This window comes from Panthera tigris, chromosome F2 (assembly GCF_018350195.1).
Source record: "Panthera tigris isolate Pti1 chromosome F2, P.tigris_Pti1_mat1.1, whole genome shotgun sequence".
Classification (NCBI taxonomy): domain Eukaryota; kingdom Metazoa; phylum Chordata; class Mammalia; order Carnivora; family Felidae; genus Panthera; species Panthera tigris.
The window spans coordinates 20,958,760-20,983,034 of record NC_056676.1 but is presented as its reverse complement, the minus strand read 5'-3'; the positions used below and the strand labels follow the sequence as shown (position 1 = coordinate 20,983,034).

General features: G+C 35.6%; 1 protein-coding gene and 1 pseudogene across 2 annotated transcripts in view; one reads left to right on the top strand and one right to left on the bottom strand.

Moving 5' to 3' along the window:
* XKR9 (XK related 9) overlaps positions 1-24,275 on the bottom strand; it is a 40,334-nt gene that overhangs the window by 11,028 nt on the left and 5,031 nt on the right. The window contains exon 3 of one of the 2 annotated variants that reach the window (XM_042973657.1): positions 20,272-20,808. The exons of the other annotated variant lie outside the window; for it this stretch is intronic. Within the exon in view, the coding sequence (XP_042829591.1) occupies positions 20,272-20,543 (272 nt within the window). The 5' untranslated portion in view covers positions 20,544-20,808. The remainder of the gene's footprint in view (positions 1-20,271; positions 20,809-24,275) is intronic. 2 annotated transcript variants of the gene reach the window in all.
* Positions 22,089-22,634, top strand: LOC102959783 (annotated as a pseudogene).

The following is a 24,275-nucleotide window of genomic DNA, read 5'->3' as shown; positions in this document are numbered from 1 at the left end:
ATATACAAAGATTCATTATGTGGCCAACAGCAGTATATTTTTACCATTACAGTTTTAAATACCACGGTCTATTATATTCAGTGTGGGCTAGATGCCAGGTTTACAAAAATGACGAAGGCGTGATCTCCCTCTTCAATGACCTTACAGCCTAAGTAAGTAATCACTATATCAGTAATCACATAAATTGTAAATGGATTAAACGCTCCAATTAAAAGAGAATGTTGGAGCGCCTGGGTGGCTCAGTCGGTTAAGCATCCGACTTCAGCTCAGGTCGTGATATCGCGGTCCATGAGTTCGAGCCCCGCGTCGGGCTCCGTGCTGACAGCTCAGAACCTGGAGCCTTCTTCTGATTCTGTGTCTCCCTCTCTCTCTGACCCTCCCCCAATTCATGCTGTCTCTCTCTGTCTCAAAAATAAATAAACGTTAAAAAAAAATTATAAGAGAATGTCAAGGCACTTGGGTGGCTCAGTAGGTTAAGTGTCCTACTCTTGATCTCAGCTCAGGTCATAATCTCACAGTTCGTGGGTTTGAGCCCCGTTGATGGCACAGAGCCTGCTTGAGATTGTGTCTTTCTCTCTCTCTCTACCCCTCACTACTCACTCTCTCCCTCCCTCTCTCAAATTTAATAAACTTTAAAAATTTTAATTAATAAGTAAAAGATATTGTCAAACTGGATAAAAAATAAAGATTCACCTTAGGTGATTTGGAATAGACACTTTTTTTTTTATATGAAATTTATTGTCAAATTAGTTTCCATACAACACCCAGTGCTCATCCCAAAAGATGCCCTCTTCAAGGCCCATCACCTACCCTCCCCTCCCTCCCACCCCCCATCAGCCCTCAGTTTGTTCTCAGTTTTTAAGAGTCTCTTATGCTTTGGCTCTCTCTCCCACTCTAACCTCTTTTTTTTTCCTTCCCCTCCCCCATGGGTTTCTGTTAAGTTTCTCAGGATCCGCATAAGAGTGAAAACATATGGTATCTGTCTTTCTCTGTATGGCTTATTTCACTTAGCATCACATTCTCCAGTTCCATCCACGTTGCTACAAAGGGCCATATTTCATTCTTTCTCATTGCCACGTAGTACTCCATTGTGTATAGAAACCACAATTTCTTTATCCATTCATCAGTTGATGGACATTTAGGCTCTTTCCATAATTTGGCTATTGTTGAGAGTGCTGCTATAAACATTGAGGCACAAGTGCCCCTATGCATCAGTACTCCTGTATCTCTTGGATAAATTCCTAGCAGTGCTACTGCTGGGTCATAGGGTAGGTCTATTTTTAATTTTTTGAGGAACCTCCACACTGTTTTCCAGAGTGGCTGCACCAGTTTGCACTCCCAACAGTGCAAGAGGGTTCCCGTTTCTCCACATCCTCTCCAGCATCTTTAGTCTCCTGATTTGTTCATTTTGGCCACTCTGACTGGCATGAGGTGATATCTGAGTGTGGTTTTGATTTGTATTTCCCTGATGAGGAGCGATGTTGAGCATCTTTTCATGTGCCTTTGGCCATCTGGATGTCTTCTTTAGAGAAGTGCCTATTTGTGTCTTCTGCCAATTATTTCACTGGATTATTTGTTTTTCGGGTGTGGAGTTTGGTGAGTTCTTTATAGATTTTGGATAGCCCTTTGTCTGATATGTTATTTGCAAATACATTTTCCCATTCTGTAGGTTGCCTTTTAGTTTTGTTGGTTGTTTCCTCTGCAGTGCAGAAGCTTTTTATCTTCATGAGGTCCCAATAGTTCATTTTTGCTTTTAATTCCCTTGCCTTTGGGGATGTGTCAAGTAAGAAATTGCTGTGGCTGAGGTCAGAGAGGTCTTTTCCTGCTTTCTCCTCTAGTGTTTTAATGGTTTCCTGTCTCACATTCAAGTCCTTTATCCATTTTGAGTTAATTTTTGTGAATGGTGTAAGAAAGTGGTCTAGTTTCATTCTTCTGCATGTTGCTGTCCAGTTCTCCCAGCACCATTTGTTAAAGAGACTGTCTTTTTTCCATTGGATATTCTTTCCTGCTTTGTCAAAGATTAGTTGGCCATACTTTTGTGGGTCTAGTCCTGGGGTTTCTATTCTATTCCATTGATCTATGTAGACACTCTTTTTTAATAAATTTTTTTAGTGTTTATTTGAGAGAGAGAGAGAGAGAGAGAGACATAGCACAAGCGGGGGAGGGGCAGAGAGAGGGTGACACAGAATCTGAAGCAGGCTCCAGGCTCTGAGCTGTCAGCACAGAGCCCGACACGGGGCTCAAACTCACAAGCCATGAGATCATGACCTGAGCCGAAGTCAGACGCTTAACTGACTGAGCCACACAGCCACCCCACAATAGACACTCTTTAAACATAAATATACAGATAGTTTGAAAGAAAATTAGAAAAAAGTAGTTGGTAGGGTTATATTAATATCTCAGACAAAAGAGACCTCAGATCAAGGATTATTACCAGGGAAAAAGAGGGTCATGTCAAAACGATGTAAGAATAAATTCTTCATGAAGACATCTGTGTGTACCTAATATTGGAGCTTTAAATACCTGAAGCAAAAATTATCAAAAATAAAGGGAGAAAAAGACAAATTCATAATCTTAGTTGAGGATTTTAACATGCATCTCTCAGTAACTGAAAGAAAAAGGCCAAAAGAAAAAATCAATAAGCATACTGAAGATTTTAATAACACTATCAGCCTAAACGCCCTAATTTACATGCATAGAACACTGCACCCAACAATAGCAAATTATAAATTCGTTTCAAATGCACATGGACTATTCACCAAGTTAGACTATATGCTGAGCCTTAGAAGAAGTCTCAATAAATTTGAGAAGGCTGAATCATACAAAGTATGATTAAATGAGAGATCATCAACAATAAAATATCTAGGAAAATCCCCAAATATTTAGAGTTTGAGGTAAAAGATCCAGATCCTAAAGTTTCATAAATATTGCAACCTAGGAAATTTGAACATTACTAAAGGACATGTCTCTAAAGAGTTTCAGATAGAAAATAAATAAGAAAGAGGGTTCAACTATTTAATGACCATTTGAGAAACTCTATAAAGAAGGGTGTAGGGATCCGTGGGAAGGAAGAGACTCATTACCCACTGTATTCTGTTTTATACAATTTGAACTTTTTTTTACAATGTATTCAAAAGGAGCAAAAATAAATTCCATATTTTAAATAATTCAAATGTCTTTCATGTATCTATCAAAGGGAAAGTCTCCTTTGACAAAGAAAAAGATTTTATCACAAATCATACATAAAATGGAAATGCGAAAGGGTCATCTAATTTATATTCTGAAAAGTGAAACATTTTTTTCCACAGACCCCTGAGCAGTAACAGCATACTTACTAACAACAGGCACTTATATCTAATAAATAATTCATGTTGATATTCCTTGTCTTTCATCTACCAACACAAACTCAATTTAGCTATCCTATAAGGAAATGAATCCATAATTCAGTATGTCTCAATTTTTTCTCTATTTAGTCTGGACAAACCCTGGGATAATTTGCCCATTTTTACTGTTTTAATTTTTGCTTATTTCTATTTGTCTCAGTATTCTACCACTTCTTACACTAACTAAAACGCAAAGAAAAAGAAAGACAAAAAGAAGGAAGAGTTTTTGTTTATCTAGCTGGCAGGCATTTTTCACTAAGAGCCAATCTAATTCAACTTTTTCTTTTCTTCTTTTGTTTAATTCTTTGAGCAGGCAAAATACATAATTCAAAAATCAAAAAATACAAAAAGTTATTCACTGAAAAAACTTCTTCCCACTCCTATGGCCCAACTACCCAGTTTTTACCCTCCCCTATGACCACAAGAATTCACTGTTACTGGTTTCAGGCATACCTTTCTAGAGTTTGTTAATGTATATGCAAGCAAAAACAAGCATATAAGCCTTTCACCACCTTCTTTTACACAGATTGTATCATATCATACTTACTGCCTGCACCTTGTCTTTTCACTTAAAAATATATCTTAGAGGCACCTGGGTGGCTCAGTAGGTTGAGCATCCAACTTTGGCTCAGGTCATGAACGCATAGGTCATGGGTTTGAGCCTCGCGTCGGGCTCTGTGATAATGGCTTAAAGCCTGGAGCCTGCTTCAGATTCTGTGTCTCCCTCTCTTTCTGCCCCTCCCCTGCTCACACTCTGTCTCTCTCTGTCTCTCTCTCTCTCTCTCTCTCTCTTACTCTCTCTCTCAAAAATAAATAAACATCAAAAAATTAAAATATATATATACATATATACGTATACACATACACACATGTATATCTTAGATAGTCTTCAACAAATGGTGCTGGGAAAACTGGACAGCAACATGCAAAAGAATGAAACTGGACCACTTTGATACACCACACACAAAAATAAATTCAAAATGGATGAAAGACCTAAATGTGAGACCAGAAACCATCAAAATTCTAGGTGGTAACTAACCTCTTTCACATCAGCCATAGCAACTTCTTTCTAGATATGTCTCCATAGGCAAGGGAAACAAAAGCAAAAATAAACTATTGAGACCTCATTTAAAAAAAAAAACCTTCTGCACAGTAAAGAAACCAATCAACAAAACTAAATGGCAACCTACAGAATGGGAGAAGATATTTGCAAATGACATATCTGATAAAGGATTAGTAACCAAAACATATAAAGAACTTATCAAACTCAACATGCCAAAAAACAAATAATCCAGTTAAAAAATGGGCAGAAGACATGAAAAAACATTTTTTCCAAAGAAAATGTACAGATGGCTAACAGACACATGAAAAGATGCTCCACATCACTCATCATCAGGAAAATACAAATCAAAACCACAATGAGATACCACCTCACACCTGTCAGAATGGCTCACATTAACAACTCAGGCAACAACAGATGTTGGTGAGGATGCAGAGAAGAGGATCTCTTTTGCACTGCTGGTGGGAAGGCAAACTGGTGCGGCCACTCTGGAAAACAGTATGGAGGTTCCTCAAAAAGTTAAAAATGGAACTACCCTATGATCCATTAGTTGCACTACTAGGTATTTACCCAAATGATACAAAATACTGATTTGAAGGGATACATGCACCCCAATGTTTATAGCAGCATTATTAACAACAGCCAAATAATGGAAAGAGCCCAAAGGTCCACTGACTGATGAATGGATAAAAAAAAATGTGGTGTGTGTCTGGGGTGCGACACACACAGACACACACACACACAATGGGATATTACAAAGCCACAAAAAGAATGAAAACTTGCCATTTTCAATGACATGGATGGAGAGTATTACGCTTACCTAGAGAGTATTATGCTAAGTGAAATGAGTTAGAGAAAGACAAATATCATATGATTTCACTCATGTAGAATTTAAAAAACAAAACAAATAAACATATGAGGGGAAAAAAACAGAGGCAAACCAAGAAACAAACTATTAACTATAGGGAACAAACTGATGGTTACTGGAGGCAAGGTGGGAGGGGGGGCATGGGTTAAATAGGTGCTGGGTATTAAGGAGGGCACTTGTAATGAGCACCAAGTGATGTAGGTAAGTGATTAGTCACTAAATTCTACACCTGAAACTAGTATTACACTGTATGTTAACTAGATGGAATTTAAATAAAAACTCAGAAAAAATACATCTTGGAGATCTTTTCATTTCAGTACATAAAGTACTTAACATTCTTTGTAATAGCTGTGAAGTACCCCATTGCCTTGGATATACCATAAACTTTCCCAACAGACATTTATTGAAACTGTTTCTATTATTCGCCTTTTACAAAAAAAAAAAAAAAAAGCTATGACTGAAAATTGTGTTCATATGTGTCATTTTACATGTATGCAAGTATGATAAATTCCCAGAAGAGGAACGTCTGGCCCAAAGGTATATATATACATTTGAAATATAATCAAATTGCCTTCACAGGGATTGTACCAATCCATCCTCCCATCAATGAAATATAAGAGTACCTGTTTTCCCATGCCTTTCCAAGAGAGTATATTATCACTTGGATTTTTGCCAATCTGGTAAGTGACAAACATCTCAGTGAACTTTTAGTTGGCATTTTTTTAATTATGAACAAGGCACAGCATCTTTCACATAATTTAAGAGCCACCTGCATTTCCTTTTTTTATGAAGTATCTTATTCTTTTCCCATTTTTGTATTGGAAATTCCCATTTTATACAGGCAACATAATGGCAATAAATTCATATCTTTCAGTACTCACTGTAAATGTCAATGGACTAAATGCTCCAATCAAAAGACACAGGATAACAGAATGTATAAGAAAACAAGATCCATCTATATGCTGTTTATAAGAGACCCATTTTAAACCTAAACAAACATGCAGATTGAATGTAAGGGGATGGAGAACCATCTATCATGCTAATGGTTGCCAAAAGAAAGCTGGAGTAGCAACATTTATATCAGACAACCTAGATTTTTAAATAAATATTGTAACAAGAGATGAAAAAGGGCATTATATCATAATTAAGGGGTCTATCAAGAGGATCTAACAACTGTAAACATTTATGCTCCAAACATGAAAGTTCCCAAATATATAAATCAATTAATCACAAACATACAGAAACTCATTAATAATACTATAATAGTAGGGAAATTCAACACCCTACTCAAAGTAATGGACAGATCATCTAAACAGAAAATCAATAAGGAAACAATGGCTTTGAATGACTGGACTGGATGGATTTAACAGATATATACAGAACATTTCATCCTAAAGCAGCAGAATACATAGTCTTCTCCAGTGCACATGGAACATTCTCCAGAACAGATCATATGCTAGGACACAAATCAGCCCTCAAAAGTACAAAAAGATCAAGATCATACTGTGCATATTTTCAGACCACAATGCTATGAAACACAAAATCAACCACAAGAAAAAATCTGGAAAGATAACAAATACTTGGAGACTAAAGAACATCCTACTAAAGAATGAATGGGGTAAGACGTTAAAGAAGAAATTAAAAGTACATGGAAGCCAATGAATATGATAACACCACAGCCCAAAACCTCTGGGACACAGCAAAGGCAGTTATAAGAGGGAAGTGTATAGCAATCCAGGCCCTCCTAAAGAAGGAAGAATGATCTCACACATACAACCTAACCTTACACCTTAAAGAGCTGGAAAAAGAACAGCAAGTAAACCCCAAAACCAACAGAAGACAGGAAATACTAAAGATTAGAGCAGAAATTGATGCTAGTGAAACCAAAAAATCAGTAGAACAGATTAATGAAACCAGGAGCTGGTTCTTTGAAAGAACTAACAAAATTGATAAACCCCTAGCCGGTTTGATCAAAAAAAAAAAAAAGGGAAATGACCTGAATAAATAAAATAAAAAATGAAAGAGGAGAGATCACAACCAACACTGCAGAAACACAATAAGAGAACATTAAGAGTAATTATATGCCAATAAATTTAGCAATCTGGAGGAAATGGACAAATTCCTAGAAACATATATATTACCAAAACTGAAACAGGAAGAAATAGAGAATTTGAACAGACCAATAACCAGTAAAGAAACTGAATTAGTCATCAAAATCTCCCAAAAAGCAAGAGTCCAGGGCTGGATGGCTTTCCACGGGAATTCTACCAAACATTTAAACAAGACTTAACTCCTATTCTTTTGAAGCTCTTCCAAAAAATAATGGAAGGAATATAATAATGGAAGGATAATAATGGAAGGAAAACTTCCAAACTCATCCTACGAGGCCAGAATTAACTTAGTCCCAAAACCAGACAAAGACCCCCACTGAAAAGGAGAACTACAGACCAATTTCCCTGATGAACATGGATGCAAAAATTCCCAACAAGATACTAGCCAACCAGATCCTACAACGTATTAAAAGAATTATTCACCATGATCAAGTGGGATTTACAGCTGGGACGCAGGGCTGATTCAATACCCACAAAACAATCAATATGATACATCACATCAATAAAATAAAGGACATGTACCACATGATCCTCTCAATAGATGCAGACAAAGCACTTGACAAAATACAGCATCCTTTCCTAATAAAAACCCTCAAGAAAGTAGGGATAAAATTATCATACCTCAAGATCATGAAAGTCATATATGAAAAACCCACTGCTAATATCTTCAATGGGGAAAAACTGAGAGCCTTCCCCTTAAGGTCAGAAACATAACAGGAATGTCAACTCTTGCCACTTATTCAACATAGTATTGGAAGTCCTAGCCTCAGCAATCAGACAACACAAAGGAATAAAAGTTATCAAAAATGACAAGGAGGAAGTCAAACTTTCACTCTTTGCAGACAACATGAAACTCTATGTGGAAAACCCAAAAGATTCCACCAAAAAAATGTTAGAACTGATGCATGAATTCAGCAAACTTGCAGGATATAAAATCAATGCACAGAAATCGATTGCATTTCTATACACCAATAATGAAGCAGCAGAAAGGGAAATCAAGGAATTGATCCCATTTACAATTGTACCAAAAACCATAAAATACCAAGGAATAAACCTAACCAAAAAGGTGAAAAACCTATAAATTGAAAACTATAGAAAGCTTATGAAAGAAACTGAAGAGGACACAAAAAAATGGAAAAAGATTCCATGCCTGGATAGGAAGAACAAACGTCATTAAAATGTCAAAACTACCCAAAGCAATCTACATATTCAATGCAATCCCTATCAAAATAACACCAGCATTCTTCACATTCTTCACAGAGCTAGAACAATCCTGAAATTTGTATGGAAACACAAAAGACCTTGAATAGCCAAAGCAATCCTGAAAAAGAAAATCAAAGCTGGAGGCATCATAATTCCATACATCAAGCTTATCACAAAGCTGTAATCATCAAGATAGTATGGTACTGGCACAAAAACAGACACTCAGATCAATGGAACAGAACAGAGAACCCAGAAATGGACCCACAAACGTATGGCCAACTAATCTTTGACAAAGCAGGAAAGAATATCCAATGGAATAAAGACAGTCTCTTCAGCAAGTGGTGCTGGGAAAACTGGACAGCGACATGCAGAAAAATGAACCTGGACCACTTTCTTACACATAAAATAAAACAAAAAAATAAACATACACAAAAATAAACTCAAATGGATGAAAGACCTAAATGTAAGACAGGAAGCCATCAAAATCCTCAAGGAGAAAGCAGGCAAAAACCTCTTTGACCTCGGCCACAGCAACTTCTTACTCAACACGTCTCCAGAGGCAAGGGAAACAAAAGCAAAAATGAACTACTGGGACCTCATCAAAATAAAAAGCTTCTGCACAGTGAAGGAAACAAGCAGCAAAACTAAAAGGCAACTGACGGAATGGGAAAGGATACTGGCAAACAACATATCAGATAAAGGGTTAGTATCCAAAATCTATAAAGAACTTCTCAAACTCAACACTCAAAAAAAAAAAAAAAAAAAAAAAAGATCCAGTGAAGAAATGGGCAAAAGACATGAATAGACACTTCTCCAAAGAAGACATCCAGATGGCCAACCAACACATGAAAAATACTCAACATCATTCATCATCAAGGAAATACAAATTAAAACTACAATGAGATACCACCTCACACCTGTCAGAATGGCTAACATTAACAACTCAGGTAACAACAGATGTTGGCGAGGATGTGGCAAATGAAGATCTCTTTTGCACTGCTGGTAGGAATGCAAACTGATCTAGCCACTCTAGAAAACAATATGGAAGTCCCTCAAAAAACTAAAAATAGAACTACCCTACAACCCAGCAATTGCACTACTAGGTATTTATCCAAGGGATACAGGCGTGCTGTTTCAAAGAGGCACATGCATCCCAATGTTTATAACGGTGCTATTGACAATAGCCAAAGTAAGGAAAGAGCCCAAATGTCCACTGACGAATGAATGGATAAAGAAGATGTGGCATATATATATATATATATATATACATATATATATATATATATATATATACACACACACACATACACACACACACATACATATAGTGGAGTATTACTCAGCAATCAAAAAGAATGAAATCTTGCCATTTACAACTATGTGCAATTAGAGAAAGACAAATACCATATGACTTCGTTCACATGAGGACTTTAAGAGACAAAATAGATGAACGTAAGGGAAGGGAAGGAAAAATAATATAAAAACAGGAGGGGGACAAAACATAAGAGACTCTTAAATATAGAGAACAGAGGGTTGCTGGAGGGGTTATGGGCTAAATGGGTAAGGGGCATCAAGGAATGTACTCCTGAAATCATTATTGCACTATATGCTAACTTGGATATAATTTTTAAAAATGAAAAAAATGAATAAAAAAAAGAAAATTCCCATTTTCTTATTCTATTTCTATTATATTTTTCTTTTACTTTTCACTTCACAAGCTCTTTAAATATTAGAAGACTAGGACGCCTGGGTGGCTCAGTTGGTTGAGCGACTGACTTCGGCTCAGATCATGATCTCACAGTGTGTGAGTTTGAGCCCTGCATTGGGCTCTGTGCTGACATCTCACAGCCTGGAGCCTGCTTCAGATTCTGTGTCTCCCTCTCTCTGCCTCTTTCCCACTCATGTTCTGTCTCTGTCTCTCAAAAATGAATAAACGTTAAAAAAAAAATTTTTTTTAATATTAGAAGACTAGCCCTTTGTCTGTTATAAGCTGCAAATATTTTTCTTCCCTGTTAATGTTGCCTTTTCTTTTTGCTTTGCTTTTGTTTTTGCTGACTTGGGGAATTTTTGTTTTTGCTTATTGACATGCATTTTTATAGGTCAAACCTATAATTTTATGGCTTATGGGTGAGTTATGGTTAGAAAGTTCTGACTCCAAGGCTATAAAGAAATTCTCCCATGTTTTCTTATAGCACTTTTTTTTTTTTGCTTTTTTACATTAACTATTTACTCAATTGGAATCTATCCTGGTGTTTGATAACTTACCTAGAATATAATCCATAACATGCAATCTTAAATTATCCCTACTCTAAAGTTAATCAAAACTTTACTGTTCTAATGCCGCATATACTTGCTATTGTTTCCTCTTCTAGTCTGGTATATTTCTACAATCTGTGGTCTTTACATGGCATACAGACAAAAACACCTCTTTTCTTATCCTTGTGGTTTGGATTTGGAGGGGTAGGGAGTAGTGCTACCCTGGAAACAAAAGTCTTCCAATTTATCCTTTCATATGTTCTTCTGTCTAGCAGGAATTAGAACACATATTTTCCTCACATAAAAGACTGGGAGGCTGAAGACATAAACTGCAACATTTTAAAATTCTCCCAATACCCACCTGTATGTTTCTATCAAGCTACTTCTAAAGAGTTCACCTTTATCACTGAACAAGCTAAACCCTTTTCAAGACCATGTGCCATCCTAGGTTATGAGCTAAGCCTGACTTTTATATGAAGGTCCAGTCTAATTATAATTCACATATGCTTTTTTCCCCCAAATGGCTACCCAGTTCTCCCAACACACCTAATGACAAAGCAAGAAATCATTAAGAATGTAGAATTTCTATGTGATATTATCAACTACATTTACTAAATTTCATTTATAGAATACTACAACTAACAACAACAGAACGCATACGTTTCAAGTACACATGAAATCATAACGATGGACCATATGTAGGACAGTAAAACAAACCAAAATAAATTTCAAAAGATTGAAATGTCAAAAGTATGTTAGCTGATAATAATGGAATTAATTAGAAATCAATATTAAAATATCTACAGAACACCTGAATACCTGAAAAATTCTTTAAATACAGCCTAACATTTGGGTAAAAGATGAAGCCACATGGAAAGCAAACAGTTTTTGAACTGATTGATAATAAAAGCACAAACTATCAAAATGTCTGGAAAACAGCTAATTCAAAGGTTTGGAAAATCTTTATAGCTTAAATACTTTTATTAGAAAAAAGAAAGGGTTAATAGTAATGATATAGGTTTTCACAGAAATGAACTACAAAAAGAGGGGGAAAAAAGCCCTAAACACATAGAAAGAAGACAACAATAAAGATAAAAGCAAAAATCAATAAAATAAGTAAGAGACAAACATAGAAAAAACAAAGTCAAAATCTGGTTCTTTAAAAAGACATTAGACACTGATAAACTTCAAATAAGACTGCTGTGGGGTGGGGAGAGGTAAAGAACACAAAATGCCAATATCAGGAATAGAAAAGGTGACAGCACTAAAGAGCCTATAGAGAGCAAAACTACAATAAGGGAATATTAGGAGCAAGTTTACACCAATAAACTGAACAACTCTGATGAAATAGAAAAATTTCCTGAAAAACACAACTTACTAACACTGACAAACGATCAAACAGAAAATCTGAATAAATCTAATTGTTCTAAAAAATCTACATACATTAACTCCATCCAATACATTTTTTCTAACATTTATGGAAGAAATAGCACCAGTCTTATACTAACTCCTTCAGAAAATAAACAAAGAAGGAACACTTTCCAACTTGGGTTATGAGGCTAGCATAAAACTATCTACAACCTGCCAGTGAGGGGTCCTGATTGGCTCAGTTAAACATCTCCTGATTTTGGCTTAGGTCAGGAGATCCAGCCCTGAGTCCAGCTCTGCACTGACAGTGTGGAACCTGCTTAGAATTCTCTCTCTCCCCCTCTCTCTGCCCCTCCCATCCTCCTTCCCTCCCTCCCTCTCTCTAAGTAAATAAACATTTTTTTAACTAAATAACAAAAAATAAAACCCACCAATGACATTAAAGGAAAATTGTAGGGCGCCTGGGGGGCTCAGTCACTTAAGTATCTGACTCTTGATTTTTGGCTCAGGTCATAATCTCACAGTTGTAAGATCAAGTCCTGAATCAGATTCTCTCTCACCCTCCTCCCTCTGCCCCACTTGCACACTTGTGCACACTCTCCCTCCCCCACCCCCCACCAAAAAAGGAAAAGAAAATTGTAAAACAATTTGTTGTAAAACAAATATCCCTTATGAGCATGGACACAAAAATGCTTGATGAAATATTTGCAAATGAAATTCAGCAATGTATTAAAAAAAACAAGATCGATCAGGGTCTGTCCCAGGAATGCAAAGTTGGTTTAATAGCCTTAAATCAATCAATGAAAAATGAATTAATGAAAAACCATATGATCTCAACAGGTACAAAAAAATATTTGACAAAATTAAACATCAATCCACAAAAATAAATCTCTCAAGATTATTAAAAGAGAATGAAATCTCTTTAATCTGATAAAGGGCAGCTATGAAAACCTTACAGCTAACACCAAACTTAACGGCAAAACATTCAACACTTTATCCCTGAGATCAGAAACAAACCAAGAATGTCACTGTCATCACTTCTATTCAATATTTTACTGGAAGACCTAGACAGAGAATGATGCAATACAAAAGATAAATAAAAGGAATAAGCATTTTTAAAAAGGAAATCAAACTACTCCTATTTGTAAATGACATGATGATTAACACAGAAAATACCAAGAAACCAAACAAACAAAAAATTGACTATGTGAGTTCAGCAAGTTCTCGGGAGATTAAGTTAAAAAAAAGATCAGTTGTATTTCTACTCAGTGGAAACAAATAATTGAAAAATGACATTTTAAAGACAATGCCAATTATAATAGCTGGAAAACTGATTCAAATTTATGTAGAAATACAAAGGCCCTAAATATAGACAAAACAATTTTGAAAAAAAAACATAATGAATATATGACTTCAAGACCCAACTATATGTTGTCTAGAAGAAACCCAGTTTTGACATAAAGACACATACAAATTGAAAGTAAAGATATGTCAAGAGAATGAGAAGACATGCTAAAGATTGGGAGAAAATAATTGTAAAAGACATATGATAAACAACTGTTATTCAAAATATATAAAGAACTCTTAAATCTCAACAATAAAAAAATGACCTGATTAAAAAAATGGGCAAAAACCTGAATAGATACCTCACCTGAGAAGATACATAGATAGCAAGCAAGCATATGAAAACATGCTCCATATCATATGTTATTAGGTAAATGCAAGTTAAAATGAGGTACCGCCACCCACCTATTAGAACGGCCAAAATCCAGAATACTGATATCAAATACTGGCAAGAATGTGGAGCAATACAAACTTTCAATCACTGCTGGTGGGAACAGAAAATGGTACAGCCACTTTGGGAAATAGTCTGGCATTTTCTTACCAAATTAAACATACTTAGAGCACCTGGGTGGCTCAGTCAGTTGAGCGTCTGACTCTTGATCTCAGCTAAGGTCATGATCTCACAGTTTTTGAGTTTAAGCCCCATGTCAGGCTCTGCACTGATGACATGGAACCTGCATAGGATTTTGTCTCTTCCTCTCTCTGCCCCTCCCCCACTCATTTTTTTTTCTCTCTCAAAATAAATAAACTTTAAACACACATACACACACACACATACTCTGTTTAAAAAAAAAAAAAAAACTTACTCTTACCATATGATCCAGCAATACATACCAGTTCCTTGGTATGTATCAAATCAGTGAAGATTTATGTCCACACAAAGCCTATACATGAATACTCAAAGTAACTTTATTCATAATTCCCAAAACTTGGAAACTAAGATATACTTCCTTGGGTAAATGGATAAATAATCTGTGATACATTCAGACAAAGGAATATCATTTAGTGCTAAAAGAAATGAAGAGATACAAAAGAATGTTAAATGCCTATTGCTAAGGGAAGGAAGCCAATCTGAAAGGCTACATACTTCATGATTCTAACTGTATAATGTTCTGGGAAAGAACTGGAAGACAGTAAATAGATCAGTAGTTGCCAGGGGTTAGGGAGGCAGTAGGGATGACAGAGCCCAGAGGATTTTTAGGGCAGTGAAACTATTACATATGATACTATATGGTGGATACGTGTCATTATACATTTGTCAAAACCCACAGAATGTACAACACCAAGAATAAACTCCAGTGTAAACTATGGACTTTGGGTGATGATAATGTGTTAATAGAAGTTCATCAATTGTAACAAATGTAACATTCTGGTAAGGACTGTTGCTAGTATAGAAAGCTGTTGATGGGGGATTAGGGGATATATGAGAACTTTACTTTCTACTCAATTTTTCTTTGAACGTAAAACTGCTCTAAAAAAATAAAGTCTACTGTAAAGGAGTGAAAAGCATATGACATAAAGGAGTATTATAAAGCTACGGTAATCAAGACAATATGGTTTCTTTCGAAACGGCATGCTTCCCTATGTAAAAAATTCCTAAAAAAAATTCCTAAGGAGTCTACAAAAGAGTTACTGTAACTAGTAAATGTCTACCAAAAAAAGCTATTAGAACTAATAAGTGACCCTATCAAAGTCATAGGATAGAAGATCATTATAAAAAACAAGAATGAAGGATAAAAATCATGATCCTCTCAAGAGATGCAGAAAAACATCCGACAAAGCACAACATCCATTCATGATAAAAACTCTAACAAATTGGGCTTGGAGGGAACATACCTCAACATAATAAAAACCATGTATGACAAACCCAAAGCCAATATCATACTCATTGGTGAAAACCTGTGAGCTTTCATCTAAGATTAGGAACAAGACAAGATGTCCACTCTCATTACTTTTATTCAACCTATTACTAGAAGTCCTAACCACAGCAAAAAAGGAAATAAAAGGCACCCAGATTGGTAAGAAAAAAGTTAAACTGTCACTATTTGTAGATGACATGATACTATATATAAAAACCCTAAAGACTCCACCAAAAAACTATTCGAATTAATAAATGAATTCAGTAAAGTTGCAGGATACAAAATCAACATACAGAAATGTGTTGTGTTTCTACACACAAACAACTAACTGGCAGAAAGAAAGAAAAATCCCATTTACAAATGCATCAAAAAGAATAAAATACCTAGTGGGGGTGCCTGGGTGGCTCAGTCGGTTGTGCATCCGACTTCAGCTCAGGTCATGATCTCGCAGTTTGTGAGTTCAAGCCCCACGTTGGGCTCTGTACTGACAGCTCAGAGCCTGGAGCCTGCTTTGGATTCTGTGTCTCCCTCTCTCTGCCCCTTCCCTGCTCATGCTCTGTCTCTCTCTGTCTCTCAAAAATGAATAAACATTAAAAAAATTAAAAAAGAATAAAATACCTAGGAATAAATTTAGCCAAGGAAGTGAATTTAACCTGTACACTAAAAACTGTAAGACACTGAAGAAAACACAACAAGTGAGAAAATATACCATGCTTGTGGATTGGAAAAACAAATATTGTTAAAATGTTCATATTACTCTAGTAATCTAAAGATCCAACACAAAATACCCTATCAAAATACCAACAGTACTTTTCACAAAACTAAAACGAATAATCCTAAAATTGTATGGAAACACAAAAGATCCTGAAAAACCAAAGCAATCTTAAGAAAGAACAAAGCTGGAGGCGTCATAATCCCAGATCTCAAACTATACTGCAAAACTATAGTAATCAAAATAGTATGGTATTGGGGCACCCGGGTGGCTCTGTCGGGTAAGCCTCTGAGTTCAGCTCAGGTCATGATCTCATAGTTCATGAGTTTAAGCCCCACGTCAGGCTCTCTGTTGTCAGCACAGAGCCCGTTTTCAGATCCTCTGCCCCCCTCTCTCTCTGCCTTTATCCCGCTCATGCTTTCTCTCTCAAAAATAAACATTTTTTAAAAATACAGCATGGTATTGGCACCAAAAAAAAAAAGACACATAAATCGACGAATAGAATAATGTCCAGCAATAAACCCATGCTTGTATGTCAATTAATCCACAAAAACTAAGCAAGAATATACAATGGGAAAAAGACAGTCTCCTTAATAAATGGTGCTGTGAAAACTGTACAGCTACAAGCAAAAGAATGAAACCGGACCACTTTTTAACACAACAATAAACTCAAAATGGTTTAAAGACCCAAATGTAATACCTAAAACCATAAAACTTTTAAAAGAAAACACAAGCAGTAAACTCTTGACATCAGCCTTAGCCACATTTTTCTGGATCTGTCTCCACAGGCAAGGGAAACAAAAGCAAAAATAAACTACTGGGACTGCATCAAACTAAAAAGATTTTACAAAACAAAGGAAACCATCAACAAAAAAAAAAGGTAACCTATCATATTTGCAAATGATATATCTGACAAGGGGTTAATATTCAAAATATGTAAAGAACTCATACAACTCAACACCAAAAACCCACAATGATCTGATTAAAAAATCGGCAGACAACCTGAAGAGATATTTTTTTCCAAAAAAGACATACAGACACATGAAAACATGCTCGACATCACCAATTATCAGGGAAATCAAATCGAAACCCACAATGAGATATCACCTCACACCAATCAGAATGGCTAGTATCAAAAAGACATAAAATAAGTGTTGGCAAGGAGGTAGAGAAAAGCAAACCCTCATGCATTATTGGTGGGAATATACATTGGTACATCCACTATGGAAAACAACATAGTTTCCTCAAAAAATTAAAAATAGAAATCCTATACAATCCAATAATTTCACTTCCACATTTACCCCCCCACAAATAGTAATTCAAAAAGATATATGCACTCCTATGTGTACTTCAGCATAATTTACAATAACCAAGATACGGAAGCAACCAAAGTATCTATCAATAGATGAATGGATAAGGATGATGTAGTATATTCACAACAGAGTATTTTTTTAATGTTTATTTATTTTGAGAGAGAGTGCATGTGCACGTGTGCAGAAGTGGGGAAGGGGCAGAGAGGGAGAGAGAGAATACCAAGCAGGCTCCATTTTCAGTGCAGAGCCCAACACAGGGCTCGATCTCACGAACCGTGAGTCATGACCTAAGGCAAAATCAGGAGTCTGGCAGTTAACCGACTGAACCACCCAGGCACTCCCACAATGGAGTATTACTCAGCCATAAAAGAATGAGCTCTTGCTCATTCTGCAACAACATGGATGGACCTTGAAGGCATTATGCTGAGTGAAATAAGTCAGAGAAAGACAAATATCATATGATTTCACTTATCTGTGGAATCTAAAAATCAAAACAAGACAAACAGAAACAAACTCATAAATACAGACTGGCAGTTACCAGAAGCAGGGAATGAGAGGATAAGCAAAATAGGTGAAGGGGAGTAAGAGGTACAAACCTCCAGTTATAAAATAAATGAGGATAAAAAGTACAGCATAGGATATGTAGTCAATAATATAATAACTTTGTGTGGTGACAGATGGTAACCACACTTATCCTGGTGAGCATTTTGTAACATATGTAATAGTTGAATTACTGTGTTGTACATCTGAAACTAATATATAAACTATACTTCAGTTTTTTAAAATCCATTTAAAAAATAAAAACTATACTTTCATATATCAGCAATAAAGAATTAGAAATTAAAATTAAAAATAAATAGCACTTATAATAGCATCCAAAAAAATGAAACACTTAGGGATAACTATAACAAAACATATATAAGACCTATACATTAAGGCCCCATGGTGGCTCAAACCGTTGAGTGTTAGACTCTTGATTTCTACTCAGGTCATGATCTCGTGGTTCATGAGATCAAGCCCTACATAGGGCTCTGCACCGACAGTGCAGAATCTGCTTGAGATTCTCTCCCTCCCTCTCTCTCTGCTCCCCCACCTCTTGCACATGCTCTTTCTCTCTCTTTCTCTCTCTCTCTCTCAAAGTAAATAAATAAACTTTAAAAAAAGACCTATACGTGAAAAAACCACAAAACTTTGTTTAAGGAAATTTTCAAAAGTCTAAATAAATGGACAGAAAAACCTTGTTCATGGACTAGAAGACTAAATGACTCAAAACTCTTAAGATGCCTTTTATATATGTATATGTGCATCTTATCATATGTAAAATTATACCTTAATAAGCTGATTTGTTTAAAAACTGATCAGTATATTTATTGTTGACACAGACTTTCCTGGAACAGAGTCGTATACCAGTTATGCATTACCTAAGTAAGACCAAGGAACCTCAAGCTAAGAATTTAAATGTAGACCTTTTAGGCATCTCCTAAGAATAAACTCAAAGCCTCTACAGAGGGCTTGGTGAAGGCCCCACAAATAATTTTTTCAAGAGCAATGACCAGAACATGATCATTGACACCAGGTACACAGGAAAACAAGGCAATATGAGTACTCGATAGCAGAAGCAGAACCAGTTGGAACAAACCTGAAAAGGCGTCAGACATTGCAATTATAAATGAAACAACTAAGGAAATTATAAAAAGTGACATAGCAGACTTGAAAAGAACCAAATAGAGTTTCCACATATAAAAATTATAATAGTCAAAATTTGAAACTCAGTGGTTGGATGTAATAACATTTTGCCCACAGCAAAAGAAAGTACTAGTGAAATTTTTTAAAGAGTTATGAAAAAAATTCACAGAATGTACCACAGAGAGTCAGAAAATAAAAATTGAAAACATCTAACATGTAACACTCACGTTAGATAGTGTGAGGTCTAATTTATATTTTCTTGGAATCCCAGAAGGAAATGTGGCAAAACTTTAGAAAAGACTGGCATTTAATTTCTGAATAGCAACAATGGAAACCCAAGAAAATATAATATGCAGAGACAAAATAACTACTCACTAGATTTCTAGAGCCACTAAAATATCTCTCAAGATAGATGGTTATTAAAATAGCCCAAATTCAAAATCTAACTGTAACAAAACAATTAATCCTATCATCTTAATATTTGTCTTTAATTTTTCTCTTTACCTAGAATATATATATTGCTTTTAACATAATTAAATTCCTTAATATAATAATGAAAATGTCAGATGAAATTAGACATACGGAAAATCACAGAATTCTCAGGACTATTTGGATACTAGTTTCTTTAACTATAAAATAAGGTTTTGAACAAGATGATTCTTAAGGTTGTTTTTAGTTCTGCACATGGCTACTGCATTATTGCAGTAAAAATTTCATTTAGTTAAATCAGTGGCATAAGTAACTTGAAAAATTAAGTGCTCTATCAGAGTTGCAACTGATAATCTATATTTAGATTATCAGGCTTGGAATATAAAATAGAAGATAAAAGATTCACAAGGCACAGAAAAGAGTCATTTCCCTCCTATATTAAGTGAATACATATCAGAAAAAATAACTTAATTAGGTAAATTAAAACATTCTATTAATGAATCTGGAAAATTCTAACAGTACAGCAATGACTCATATAAGCACTGATACTAAGGAGCAAGTAACCTTTGTGCTACATGCAAATAGGGGATCTTTGTACATTTCACTACCCAAACACAGAAACATAGTTTTTATTTGGATGAAGGAAAAATAGTGTTAATGATCAAAAGTGTATGCTCACCTTGTAAAAACTCCTCCTTGCAAGCAATGAAGTAGAAGAAAACAATGCTGACTTTCTTGGCCTGCTTTTTTTAAATCAGCCTTGAACCAAGAATAACTAAAACACTGAACCACAAGTGTTCCAAAGAACATAAAGCTTACTGTTAAAATACCAAAAACATATTGTCCTTCATGGAAAAACCTGACAGACACCCAGATGTCCACAATTAAATCAGTTATATAGATTACAATGCCAAGAACTGACATCATAAAATTCAATTTAGTGTATTTCATTATGAATCACTATAGCTCTTGGTTAGCTAGTTTTTTCTCTCTCACACACACACACAAAGAACAAATATTTGTGTCCATTAGGATAGCAATGAATTTTAGTTTCTGTTCCCTGAATTTATTCAGAAGAAAGAATAAATATTATGAGATTGGAACACTAAAACTAAAGTGACTAATTTTAATTTTCTTTTCTAAACCTCCTATCCAGATCCAATGTTAAAAGTCTTCATTCAGTTTTCTCAATGATCTTCATTATAGATGACAACACCTAAAATGAAAGATACATAAAAGATTCTAAAAATCTTGAGTACAATATTAGTCCATGACTTTATCAAACATGTACTTTTTCTAAAAACAACATATCACCACTACATACAGTTCTTATAATAGCTTTGGTAAAGTAAAGCCTCAGAAATAAACTTATTAGTTGACAACTTCCTGTCAGACTACTTACCTTTTAAAAACCATAACCTACTAACAAAAATATTTATCACTTGTCTATCTAAAGTGGCAAAAAACTAGAAATGATCTAAATGTGGCAACATAAGGAACTGGTAAATAACGGTAGATTCACAAAATGCAACATTACACAACTACCAAAAAATATTTAACAAAGGTGCAACAGCTGTGAAAATTTTTAATCTGGTTCTTAAATTTTATTTTAATTCATTAGTTAACACACAGTGTTATATTAGTTTCAGGTGTACAATATAGTGATTCAACTATTCTGTACATCACCCAGTGCTCATCACCACCAATTCACTTCTTAATCCCCCATCATCTATTTCACCCATCCCCCCACCCACCTCCCCTCTGGTAACAATCAGTTTGTTCCCTATAGTTAACTTTATATGGTTTCGATTCAGCAATTCTACCTAAGAATCAAGCCTAGGGAAATAGTCACAAATGTGTACAAAGATATGTGCTCTTTGCAAAACCTGTTTTTAGAACAGCAAAAAGTTGAAAACTATTTAGATGACAAGAGACCTAGTTCAATAAGTTAATTTACCTCCATAGCAAAGAATATACTATGCAACTTTTAAAAAGAATGAAGCAGCTCTGTATAAATTGACTTCAGAAGATCTCCAAGATATGTTAAGCAAAAAAAAAGCAAGTGCCAGAAGGAAAAATATAGCATTTATGGTTGTCAATTATATATGGAGAAAGTAAGGAAGTTGGGAATAGAAAGTAAATGCAATTTCAATCCTGTAATTAATTACTCTTTTATATTGTTGGAGTTTTTTACAAGAGACATGTACTCATGTATTACTTATATAATCTCTTAAAATAAAAATAATAGTAAATTATACTTTTAAAGAATTTGAATGACTGGAAAAAATGTTTATGCTACTAATGTTAGCTAACATTTACTTAGCCCTATGTGTCAGGCATTAAACTAAATCTTATACAAGATTTAGATGTAAGATTAAATTTGATGTAAGATTAATTCTTACATCAAATTTAGGAGATAGGTACTACTATTATGACCCCTATTTTATAAATGTGGGCTGAATGCAATCCACAGACAAAATCTGTCTGACTTGAAAGATGCTCCCACATTTCGTGGGGTGTGTGTGTCTGGGCCCTTTGTACCAGCCAGTGGTGCTCTCTGGTAAAGGCATGGAATTGGTGGCTGCAGCCTCTAGGCTGGGTAGAAGCAGGGGACTTAAACCAGACCCAGAGCCAGAGCCAGTACAGTGGTAGCAAATGGATTTACCATTACTGCTGCAGGATTTGCAGGCTGTTATAATTTTGTAAGCCATAAACCATACGGAGCCTAAAGCAAAACAAGCTTTTCAAAGTCTACCAAAATCTGCCTTCAGTGGTCGCTATTACAGAGGTGGGTTTGAACCCGAAATGACAAAATGAGAAGCAGCACTAATAGCAGGAGTAAGCTAAAAAAAAAAAAATAATAATAATAAAATAAAAATAAAAAATAAGTAGTAGGCATAAGCTCTACTGCCAATAAAGGAAAAATAAGAGATGCTCATCAACGAATTACGATTTTAAATCACCTAGACAAGAGAGGATCTCCTTACAGCAGCCAAAATCAATGAAGCTAAAGATTTACTACAAGGTCAAGCTAAAAAATGAAGTAAATATGCAATGATTTTTTTTTAATTTTAGAGAGACAGAGAGAGAGAGAGAGAGAGAGAGAGTTGGGGAGAGGGGCAGAGAGATAGAGAGAGAGAATCCCAAGCAGGCTCCACGTTCAGCATGGAGCCTGATGCGGGGCTTGATCCTGGGATCATGACCTGAGCCAAAATCAAGAGTCAGACACTCAACAAACTAAGCCACCCAGGTGCTGCATGGGCAATGAATTTTAAGTTCTTATTAGTTTATGTTTAAGAGTGCCAGCTTTTTATAATAAAATGTTTCGAAGCTACAAAAAAAAGGAAAAAGAAAAAAAGTTTGAGTCAACAGGGTTTTTTTTTAAATTTTCCTAAGTAATTGCCAATATTTCATATAAAAATCCAGATTTTTCACGGCTATCAAAAAACTGAAAGAACTGCTACAATAGGCTAATATTCCTTCATTAGTAGTGGATGCCTCCTACTAATGGGGGCATGCTCTCTCAAGTTCACCACAGTAGCAAGCCACCTAACTTCAGTCATTTCAGCAGCTGGGTCTCAATGCTAATACAGCTACCTACTAGCTGTGTGTCCTTAAACATGTTCTTTTACCTGCCTATGCCTTATTTTCTTTCACCTGAAATATGGAAATAATAATGGCATATACCTCACAGGGTTGTTGTGAAAACTAAGAAAGGTAATATGTATAATACACATAAACCTCTAGCACTTGGCATACAGTTAGAGCTCAATAAATGTTAAGTTACCATCATTACCTTGCCTGCCTCCCTGATCTCTATAAGCATCTGAGTTTGCCATCTTTGACTTCACTTTCAAGAATGTTAAGTAAAAATAAATACTGTGGCATGTTCTTATGTTGAAGTACTAACCACCAGTGTGACTGTATTTAGAGACAGGCCTCTCAGGAGGTAATTAAGTTTAAAAGGAATAATAAGGACCGAGCCCTAATCCAATAGGACTGATGCCCTTATAAAACAAAGTGACAGAGGTGCCTGCGTGGCTCAGTTGGTTGAACATCCGACTTTAGCCCAGATCATGATCTCGCATTCATGGGTTCAAGCCCCATGTGCTGACACAGCCTGGAGCCTGCTTCAGATTCTGTGTCTTCCTGTCTCTCTGCCCCTCCCCCTGCTCGCACTCTGTCTCTGTCTCTCAAAAAATAAAATAAAACGTTAAATTTTTTTTCAATGAAGTGACAACACAGACCTATCTCCCCCACACACCCTCCTCCCATACACTCACATGAGGACACAGCAAGAAGGCAGTCATCTGCAACCAACAAAAAGAGGACTCACAAGAAACCAACCCTGCTGGCAGCATGATATTGGACTTCTGGACTCCAGAACTATAAACAATTAATTTCTGTTGTTTAAGCCACATAGTCTGTGGTATTCTGTTATGGCAGCCTGAATAGACTAACACCTGATATGCTCTATAAAGAACATTTATTACTTTAAAAACCAGGAGGGGGCAATGTTACTAAAAACACACACAACCCAATACTTACAGTGTTCTCATTATTTTACCACGTATAAGTATTTTGTTTAAAAGTCTTCAAAATTATATGAAAAGGTATTTCACTCTTCTTACAGAAAAAAAAAAAAAAAGCTCGCTATTACTACTTTTCCTGTCAAGAATGCTG